The sequence below is a fragment of the Phyllobates terribilis genome, unplaced genomic scaffold, assembly GCF_046119375.1.
Source record: "Phyllobates terribilis strain yellow unplaced genomic scaffold, ASM4611937v1 Scaffold_36__1_contigs__length_13169755, whole genome shotgun sequence".
Lineage (NCBI taxonomy): Eukaryota > Metazoa > Chordata > Amphibia > Anura > Dendrobatidae > Phyllobates > Phyllobates terribilis.
In genome coordinates this window covers 7690377-7701671 of record NW_027362796.1, presented here as the reverse complement: position 1 = coordinate 7701671, position 11295 = coordinate 7690377, and the positions used below count along the sequence as shown (strand labels likewise).

The 11295-nt window shown below is 42.3% G+C and overlaps 1 protein-coding gene across 1 annotated transcript; it reads right to left on the bottom strand.

Moving 5' to 3' along the window:
* Positions 1-4740: 4740 nt before the first annotated feature.
* LOC141182901 (uncharacterized) lies at positions 4741-9181 on the bottom strand. Its single transcript, XM_073661014.1, has 2 exons — positions 9115-9181; positions 4741-6350 (listed from the first exon to the last, which is right to left on the bottom strand). The coding sequence occupies exons 1-2, from the start codon at positions 9179-9181 to the stop codon at positions 4795-4797; spliced, it is 1623 nt and encodes a 540-aa protein (XP_073517115.1). The 3' UTR covers positions 4741-4794.
* Positions 9182-11295: the final 2114 nt, after the last annotated feature.

The following is an 11295-nucleotide window of genomic DNA, read 5'->3' as shown; positions in this document are numbered from 1 at the left end:
TGGATTTAATTTTAACTCACAACTATATTAAACACCAGACAAACTACTAATGTCCAACACGATGTGGACCAGGTTCGCACCCAGTTATGCTAATCTATATGTTGTTGGGTGGAAAGATATAACTATATTCCCCAATGGCGTGTGTGACGATACAGCTTAAAATCTTAATAAGCCAGACGATTAGATAAGTTAAGCCAAGAGAAATACACTATTGTGTTCATGTTGACTTATAATTGTATGTGTATTTCTGTGTTTGGTCAATAAGAACAGACCAATATTTGTATAATCCTGTTTGTTGTCTCATCTTTGGAAACAATGATGTTTACAATGCTAATGACATATTGTACTAAAATTCAGCTAGATCTGTATTTACAAGAGCCCCCTGTGATACCAGCTATGTTAATTGATTAGCTCAAACAATGAGACATGAGGCTGCCTTTTCCCCCTTGACATGTGGATGTGTACTTACAAAGGAGATATGATTCTGTAGGATAGAGACTTGTGACAGAGATCAAGGAGAAGCAAGAGGACACACAGACTCTGAGACCATCAGCTTGGAAGCATGGATTTTACCTAAAGATACACAGATTTGGATTCTACATGATTCCGGCCTAAGAGTATCGGCCTTGACTGGAAAGATTTGGATCTGCTCCATTAACCATCAGGGAGACCATGGATACATTTTGGGGAGAACAGATTGGGATGAAGAAGTCACCTGGCCCCATGGATATACTGTTTGGGGTTGCCAGGAGTGACCCACTGGCTGCCTGGAACCCATGGAGACATTCGGAGAAACCAGATTTCGACCCACCGGTCATCTGGCCGCATTGAAATTCTCGGAGGCCAGGGTGGGACCCTCGGGTCTCCTGGTCTTGTACCTCAATGGACCGTTAGCTTCCTAAGCTTGCCACTGCCTTCTCTCTGTGGGGGCCCGCCATAAGCGGGGGACCACTGGTTGAGGTAGTCGGCCCTGGAAGTCTCCAAAGTCTCAGCTGTTCTATCCCAGGCGAGCAGAGAAGGAAGGGTGAGACTGTGCAATGTTGTACCATCTTGGGTATTTGCTGGGACTGTTCTATGTATTTTGTTGTCCGCTTTGTGGTTCAATAAAGTACTGCCACACTGTTTTACCCTCTCCCTATGTTGTCTGAGTAGTTACGCACACGGAAGACCCTGGGTCTTCACATTTTGGTGGCAACAGTGGGACACTATTCAGCCCAGCAGAGCTGGGGGAGCTGCAGGGGACTGGTGTTAGCACACACCGTTCAAAGGGCTCCACAACCAGGGAGGCATATAGACAGACCCAGCTGACCATAGGTGAGGCATACACAGCGGGTTTCAGATTATACCATGTCTAACCCCACCAGCCCAGCCATAGGAGGAGGACCAGAGAGAATATACAGCAGCAACAAGAAACTGCAACTACAGTAGCTGAGCCAGCTTCAACGGATTGAATACCAGGCCACCGACACTCAACGGAGTTAATTCAGGAACCACAGGATGCAGAGGATGGCATGTTTGGACGCAAAGGATACCAGTCTGTTTTCTTCAATTACATGTGGAGTTTATTCGCAAGGAAGCCGTGGAATATGCTCTGAGGAAACTGGATAATGCAAAGTTTCGTTCTCATGAAGGTGAGAGCTCTTACATTCATGTCTGTGCTTAAAGACATGCTGATGTACTGTCTCCAATAAATGGAGAAGGATGATTAAGATCCTATCATATCTGGCTAATTAAGATTGGGGGAGCAATGTGATGATACAGCTTAAAATCTTAATAAGCCAGACGATTAGATTAGTTACGCCAAGAGAAATACACTATTGTGTTCATGTTGACTTATAATTGAATATGTATTTCTGTGCCTGGTCATAAAGAACATACCAATCTATAATATAACGGTAGATGCGTCTCTCTGTCCGAAGCCTCTGTAGACTGCACAAGCGCGACGCACCTGCGCAGTCTGGCTCCAGACAGAAGAACACATCCAGCCCTTACAGGTAAGAGAAGTATATGGCGCCTGAGATCGCGGTATGCGCAGACACTGAATGCATACCACGAGCTCCGGCGCCATAACTACATACCTTACGTAAATGAATGATGCCGCGGCATCTGTTTTGGCTGGATTCCAGAGGAGGAGTGCAGTGTTGGAATCAGCGCATGCGCATAGCGCACAACTCGGCGCCATTTTAGTGAAGACACATTGGCGCCGGACAGCGTGGTATGGGCACACACGTACTCCGGCGCCACTCCTCCCCCGGCGTCCGGATGGGGGCAGCACATAACAGGATGGGGCTGCACATGACAGGATGAGGGCAGCACATAACAGGATGGGGCTGCAGGATGGGGGCTGCATATAGCAGGATGAGGGCTGCACATAACAGGATGGGGGCTGCACGTAACAGGATGGGGGATGCACATAACAGGATGGAGGCTGCACGTAACAGGATGGGGGCGGCACGTAACAGGATGGGGCTGCACATAGGTTGGGGGCTGCACGTAACAGGATGGGGGAGCATATACCAATAAAAATGCTCACCACCCGGACATAGAACGGGTTCAATAGCTAGTATTTGTATAAGTCTATTTGTTGTCTCCTCTTTGGAAACAATGATGTTTACAATGCTAATGACATATTGTACTAAAAGTCAGCTAGATGTGTATTTACAAGTGTTCCTTGTGATACCAGCTATGTAAATTGATAAGCTCAAACATTTAGACATGAGGCTGCCTTTTCCCCCTTGACCTGTGGATGTGTACTTAAAAAGGAGATATGCTTCTGTAGGACAAAGACTTGGGACAGAGAATCAAGGATAAGCAAGAGAACACACAGACTCTGAGACCATCAGTTTGGAAGCATGGAATTTACCTAAAGATACACAGATTTGGATTTTACATGATTCCAGCCTAAGGGTATCGGCTTTGCCTGGAAAGATATGGATCTGCTCCATTAACCATCAGGGAGACCATGGATACATTTTGGGAAGACCAGGTTGGAATGAATAAGTCACCTGGCTCCATGGATATGTTGTTTGGGGTTGCCAGGAGGGACCCACCGGTTGCCTGGAACCCATGGAGACATTCGGAGAAGCCAGATTGGGACCCACCGGCCATCTGGCCCAATGGAAACTCTTGGAGAGGCCAGGGTGGCACTCTTGGGTCTCCTGGCCTTGTACCTCGATGGACTGTTAGCTTCCTAAGCTTGCCGCAGCCCTGGCTTCCTGTTGATGTTCAATACAGTGAAGAACAAAAGTATAACAATGTTTTGAACTTTTAGCTTTCATGCTCCATATCTCACCATCCACTACTGCTTCAAATGTGAGACTACCATAATTCTATAGATAATCATCTTGGCTAGATCATATATAAATTTTACTTTCAGCTATTAAACATATGATTAGTTATGCAGATTCTTGTCTTGTCTCTGCATTATTAATGGTTTGCTTCTAAAAATCTATATTTTAATTTTTATTAATTTGTTAGTATTTTGTAAATCCACCTTTGGTTTACAACAATGCCTGAATCCTTCTGGGCATGCTCTAAATCAGATTCAAACATGTCTCAACTGAAATCTAACACCAGGTCTCTTCTACACATTCTTAAAGTTGGCGCATATTGGTTGACTCACTTGGTATGTATACAGTTTTTTCTTCAACCCTACCCACAAGTGTTGGATTGGGTTGAGGTCTAGGGACTGTAGGGGCCAATCATTCATATCTACTTCATTGTGATTGAACAATTTCTTCGCCAATCTTGACTTATGCTTCAGGTCATTGTCCTTTTGGAACACGGTCTTCCTTTTTACACCCATAGTACTAGAGTGTACAAAGTAATTGGTCTTGTATGATACTCACATATAGCTCCAGCCTTGAGACCACCATCGATTCTGTTCAAGTATCCAATGCCTTTGGTTGTGAAAAAAACTCATATCGTCAGGTATCTTCCACCAAACTTCACAGTTTCTTCAATTTCTTGTTCAGTGAGCCCCCTTTGTTGCAGACCCATTTGCACCCATCAGAGTTTAGTCTACTGCCTTTTGTCTCATCGCTCCAAATGGCCCGTTTTCAATCTTCAATTGTACACTTTCAATGCTTTTTTGAAAACTCTAGCCGACGCTTCTTAATATTAATATTCAAATTGAGGCCTCTTCACCTTTTTTGAGCAACCATTCCAGACTTGTGTAATGTGCGTCGCATGGTGCTTGCATGGATGTCTGTGATCTCAGTATTACGAAGCATACAAACTACCTCCACTGCCGTATTTGTCGCGCGAAAACTGATAGACTTTGTCACGAGCCGACTGGTTGATTCCGATATTTTGCCTGGACGTTCACGTCTTGGCTTTTGAATGGATTGACGAACTTCATTTTGTATTCTTCCAACTGTCATGGCACTCACACGATGCAGTGTTGTAATTTTCTTGACCGAGAGACTGCTATCGAGATGGATGATGCGGTTTCTCTTTTCTTGGGCAATCTTCTTCATGGCTGATTTGAACCAGTGACCTCTCGTTTCGGAATCAACCTAATAACACACGGAGTTATTAGGGAATGTGAAAATTTACACCACCAGCAGCAAAACAGTAACAATGCAGTGACCTGACAAGAATCTGAATAACTAATCATATGCTAAATAGTTGCAAGTCAAACTTATGTATGAGATCACCAAGAGGATTGTCTATAAAATGAAGCAATTTTCATTTAAAATGTTTCCAACATTCTGAGCATGAAGAAGGCTTCTCCCCAGTGTGACATCTTGGATGTTTATTAAGAGTTGATTTGTGAGTAAAACGTTTACCCCATTAATTACATGAAAAAAGGCTTCTCCCCGTGTGACTGCTCTGGTGACTAAGAAAAGATGATTTCTTCACAAAACATTTTCCACATTCTGAACAGGAAAAAGGCTTCTCCCCTGTGTGAATTCTCTGGTGCTTAACACAATCTGAGATATTGTTAAAACATTTCCCACATTCTGAACAGGAAAAAGGCTTCTCCCCTGTGTGGGTTCTCAGGTGGATATCAAGACACGCTTTCCAGTAAAAACATTTCCCGCATTCTGAACAGGAAAAAGGCTTCTCCCCTGTGTGAATTCTCTGGTGCTTAACACAATCTGAGTTATTGTTAAAACATTTCCCACATTCTGAACATGAAAAAGGCTTCTCCCCTGTGTGTGTTCTCTGGTGGATATCAAAACACGCTTTCCGGAGAAAACATTTCCCACATTCTGAACAGGAAAAAGGCTTCTCCCCTGTGTGAATTCTCTGATGTTTAACCAAATCTGATTTCTGGTTAAAACATTTCCCACATTCTGAACATGAAAAAGGCTTCTCCCCTGTATGAGTTCTTTGGTGACTAACAAGATTTGATTTCCCTGTAAAACATTTCGCACATTCTGAACATGAAAAAGGCTTTTTCCCTGTGTGAGTTCTCTGATGTTTGGTAAGACTTGATTTCTTTGTAAAAAATTTCCCACATTCTGAAAATGAAAATGGCTTCTCCCCGGTGTGAATTCTCTGGTGACTAACAAGATTTGATTTCCCTGTAAAACATTTCCCACATTCTGAACATGAAAAAGGCTTTTTCCCTGTGTGAGTTCTCTGGTGCTTAGTCAAACCTGATTTCCGGTTGAAACATTTCCCACATTCTGAACATGAAAAAGGCTTCTCCCTTGTGTGAATTTTCTGGTGCTTAATCAAATCTGATTTCTGGATAAAACATTTCCCACACTCTGAACATGAAAAAGGCTTCTCTCCTGTGTGGATTCTCTGGTGGATATCAAGATGCGCTTTTTGGATAAAACATTTCCCACATTCTGAACATGAAAAAGGCTTCTCTCCTGTGTGGGTTTTCTGGTGGATATTAAGATACGCTTTCCGGTGAAAACATTTCCCACATTCTAAACAGAAAAAAGGCTTCTCTCCTGTGTGAGTTCTCTGGTGCTTATCCAAATATGATTTCTGGTTAAAACATTTCCCACATTCTGAACATGAAAAAGGTTTCTCCCCTGTGTGAATTCTCTGGTGACTAACAAGATTACATTTCTGGTTGAAATATTTCCCACACTTGGAACAAGAAAATCTATTCTCTGTTGTGTGAGTTTTTTGATGTTTAAGAAAAGGCTTTTCGAAGGGAAAACTATTGCTATATTCTGAATGTGAAAATGGCTTCTTTGCTTTAGGAGCAGTTTGTTCTTTAATGCTTATTTTGTGACTTTGATTTTCCTTAGTGGTCGGTAATGAATCAGAAGACAGGACCCATTTCAAAGGATCAGATGACAGATCTTTGCTGTGAAGGGAAGATGGTATATCTGGAGTAATGGCATTCACTTCAATTGTATCTTGGTGGATCTCACAATCATCTGATTTAAAAATTGAAGATGTCAGCTGTCCCTCTGATCTCCTGGTACAGTCACCTGCCAAGAATAAAACAAATTATTATTTTTGAATAATATATCCTTGAATTTTATATTTTTTAACATTTCTACTTAAACGCTCAGTAAAAATATAGAATTATTCACAAAGACAATGACAGTTCACAGTGTAATAGAAAACTTCATAGGATAAACCAGTAGAGCATGGTGTCCAACTGTTTCTTCATTCTGCCTCCCAAATATCGAATAAAAAGCCAACAAGCAATGTCATGTAGGCGAAAATTATACCAATAAAAACTTATACAAATAACAAGCCCCCACTCAGGTCCATCATCTGTTAGTGGAATGGTTTCCATAAATCAATCCAGCAATATCCGCTCTCCCAAAGTCAAATCTCCCCCTCGCTTCTGAGCATTGCAGTGTGTCCAAACCACATTTATCATCCATGGATCTGTCATTACTATAGTGAGAAGAACCCACTTTATTTATAATCTGTGTGTTTTGCAATTTTCACTCTCCAACACCCACTGCGTCCTAATTTCCGGAAAGTGCCTGTGGAGTCAAAATAGTCACTACTCCTATAGATTAATTAATTGAGTTATAATTTCCAAAATGGAGTCACTTTATGGGGATTTCTACTGCTCTGGTTTTCTGCCTTTTTGTCATATTAAGGCTTCTGCAAATGGTGTGCCCCATCTCCTCTAGGATCTTCTCCTGTGAAGGCTGCTTCTGTCACCAGTAGAGACATTTTCACCGCACAATCAAGAGGTTCAATTGCAAATATTTTAAATGTATTGCTCTAAACAAGTGCAAGTGGCGCACAAGTTAGATATATGTGATACGCGACTTTTAAAGTTTCGACCTGCTCCCGGGCCTTGTTCACATAGTCGCTTTGTATATACATTACAGACCAAAAGTTTGGACACACCTTCTCATTCAAAGATTTTTCTGTATTTTCATCACTATGAAAATTGTACATTCACACTGAAGGCATCAAAACTATGAATTAACACATGTGGAATTATATACTTAACAAAAAAAGTGTGAAACAACTGAAAATATGTCTTATATTCTAGGTTCTTCAAAGTAGCCACCTTTTGCTTTGATGAATGCTTTGCACACTCTTGGCATTCTCTTGATGAGCTTCAAGAGGTAGTCACCAGAAATGGTTTTCACTTCACAGGTGAACCTGTCAGGTTTAATAAGTGGGATTTCTTGCCTTATAAATGGGGTTGGGACCATCAGTTGTGTTGTGCAGCAGTCTGATAGTCCTACTGAATAGACTGTTAGAATTTGTATTATGGCAAGAAAAAAGCAGCTAAGTAAAGACAAAAGAGTGGCCATCATTACTTTAAGAAATGAAGGTCAGTCATTCCGGAAAATTGGAAAAACTCTGAAAGTGTCCCCAAGTGCAGTTGCAAAAACCATCAAGCGCTACAAAGAAACTGGTTCACATGAGGACCGCCCCAGGAAAGGAAGACCAAGAGTCACCTCTGCTTCTGAGGATAAGTTTATCCGAGTCACCAGCCTCAGAAATCGCAGGTTAACAACAGCTCAGATTAGAGACCAGGTCAATTCCACACAGAGTTCTAGCAGCAGACACATCTCTACAACAACTGTTAAGAGGAGACTTTGTGCAGCAGGCCTTCATGGTAAAATAGCTGCTAGGAAACCACTGCTAAGGACAGGCAACAAGCAGAAGAGACTTGTTTGGGCTAAAGAACACAAGGAATGAACACTAGACCAGTGGAAATATGTGCTTTGGTCTGATGAGTCCAAATTTGAGATCTTTGGTTCCAGCCACCGTGTCTTTGTGCGACGCAGAAAAGGTGAACGGATGGACTCTACGTGCCTGGTTCCCACCGTGAATCATGGAGGAGGAGGTGTGATGTTGTGGGGGTGCTTTGCTGGTGACACTGTTGGGGATTTATTCAAAATTGAAGGCACACTGAACCAGCATGGCTACCACAGCATCTTGCAGCGGCATGCTATTCCATCCGGTTTGCGTTTAGTTGGACCATCATTTATTTTTCAACAGGACAATGACCCCAAACCCACCTCCAGGCTGTGTAAGGGCTATTTGACCAAGGAGAGTGATGGGGTGCTACGCCAGATGACCTGGCCTCCACAGTCACCAGACCTGAACCCAATCGAGATGGTTTGGGGTGAGCTGGACCACAGAGTGAAGGCAAAAGGGCCAACAAGTGCTAAGCATCTCTGGGAACTCCTTCAAGATTGTTGGAAGACCATTTCCGGTGACTACCTCTTGAAGCTCATCAAGAGAATGCCAAGAGTGTGCAAAGCAGTCATCAAAGCAAAAGGTGGCTACTTTGAAGAACCTAGAATATGAGACATATTTTCAGTTGTTTCACACTTTTTTGTTAAGTATATAATTCCACATGTGTTAATTCATAGTTTTGATGCCTTCAGTGTGAATGTACAATTTTCATAGTGATGAAAATACAGAAAAAAATCTTTAAATGAGAAGGTGTCCAAACTTTTGGTCTGTACTGTATATATGAATGGTAAGACCAAATGACAAGTGGAGTACCCGACAGGGATAAGTATACGGCAGATTCCTGTGTGCCAATAGGAAGTCCAATCTGTATATGTAGAGATATACCAGAATTGGAGTATGGTAGATTCCTTGGAAAGGGAGATTTTCAGTGCGCACCTGCGCCTCTAGTGTGCATGTCTCCTGAAAATTTCTCTACATATGAACCAGAAGTTTTCCTTTCCCTTCCGCCTGCACCTTGACTATTAGCTGTGTGCACGCCATTTCCTCTCCTGCTTCTGTCATCAGGCACGGCCTTATTCATTCTGCAGGCGGTGCTGGTGATGGAGGAGACGTCAGAACCAGAAGTTCTGGGCGGGGCAGGCTCTGTCCAGCCATTAAGATTAGGGTTCTTGGGACTAATAGTACCATCCTGTCTGGCAGTATGGGTGTGTGTGCTGTCCAGCTGAAGTAATCATCTCTCTACTTCAGCCAATTGGAAAGCACCACACCCTACTAAAGTTCGGAGCATATTGCGGGAAGCTGCCAGATACAGCCTTGTTCTCCTCTGGTTCAGTCCTCTGTGCTCAGCTCCCGGCTTGTGTATTTGTGACCCCGGCGTGTTTACTGACTACTCTTGTGTCTCCTTATTTTGAATTTTCTCTACTCTCCTGGTTCTGATCCGGCTACCTATTTTTCTTGCCTTGGCACACCACAGAAGAGCAGGTAACACGGTGGGCCAAGCCTAGGGGTCTCTGTGTAAATCCAGATCCATATAGACAAGTTAAAGAATGATGAGCAAGACAATCCCTGGGATCTAGAAAACTGGGTAGATTGCGCCAAGCCTGTTTGTGGTAGCCATCTTTTGAGCTGCCAGATGACCATGAACAGTGCCCTCATTACATTATGCCTGCAAACTATTCCAGCGAGATCTGCATTCAAATAGATAAATGGCGCTCCTTCCCTTCTTAACCTGCCATGTGCCCAGACAGTAGTGTACAACCGTATACAGGGTATTGTCAAATTCAAGAGAAGTTGGAAAATAATTTGTAAGGTCCATTTGTTTCTTATTATCCTTTGTGAAGAATTCTAAAGTTATCACCACATAAAGTGACACACGTCAGATTTGAAAAATGGGCCCAGATAGGAACACAAAACTGGCTGCAGGAAGGGGTTAAATCAGAGTATTTTGGTCGCTGTGACTATAGACAACAACACATCTACTGAAATTATCAAATTCAACAGTCTTCATTAGTAAAAAAAAAAAAAAAAAGTAACTTGTGGTGAAACCTCTCTGGGGTAATTGGAGTATGGGGCTCGGTGGCTCTTGGCAATCTAAACTATCGTAAGGGACATATTTTCTATCAGAAGAGTTTCAAGAAGAAATACTAGACATTTAAAGAGAACTTTTTTATAATACAGAATAGCTGAGATGTCTTAAATTTAGACCTTGGGCATTTCGAAGAGGCAATAGAGGCCTTTCTTTTAAAGCTTACCAGGCAGTTATAGACTCATAAGTGAGGCAGGCTGATCCCACCACAATCAAACTATTTTACAGTATGAACTTGTAAAAAAATACATAGAAGAAAAAAAAATTTTTACATCCCCAACAACAACGTATGTATGAGGGCAGAGCTACAACACTAAACCGGAGTTGCACTCATTTATGGTGGACCATTGGAGCTACTATGAGTCCTGACCAGAAGTGTAGTGAACATATTAGTGCCCCCATTTCAGGAGAGATTATGTAGTTATCCAAATTCTTTAGGATTGAAAATATAATTGAATTTATGACGTTGAGTGAATCCATGAAACCAGGGCTTGAGCCATGCCAACACATCTCCTGCAGGCGTGAATAAATGTATATTACAGCCATCAGCCACGCACAGCTTAGAGATATATCATGGCACAGGTGTAATGTTTTTATATAGTTTATCGCAATCCTGTTTGTAGTTAGTTGTTTTTTAAAAGAAATTGTAAAGTCAGGATAAAGGGAAACTTTGCTGTTATTGTACAGAAATTCACACTTGGCCCTCACTGCACATTTAATGTTGTCGATCATAAATGTGAAGTTTGGCCAGAAAGACTGGACCTGGTCTTGTAGGGACCATATGAGGACATTCAGCAGCACAGAAGGGAGAGAAGGTAGATTCATCCAATAAGATATCAGGGTTCTAGGAAGCCAACACCATCATTACCCTCCGCTTTCTCTTACAGGCCCATCATAATATTTTTCTTCAAGTGATTTTCTAACTTGTCAGCACATTCTACGTACGCTGTCATCTGGTTTTGTAGTTTACAGATCTGGGCAGATAAGGGTCAGCGTCTTCTAATCCCAGGGGGTAGGTGGATCCTCCAGGTTGTAAGTTCTATAGAAAAGGAGTTTCACAATTTCCCAAAGTAATTTGAACAGTTTTGGGTGGAGGACAATGTTGTGGT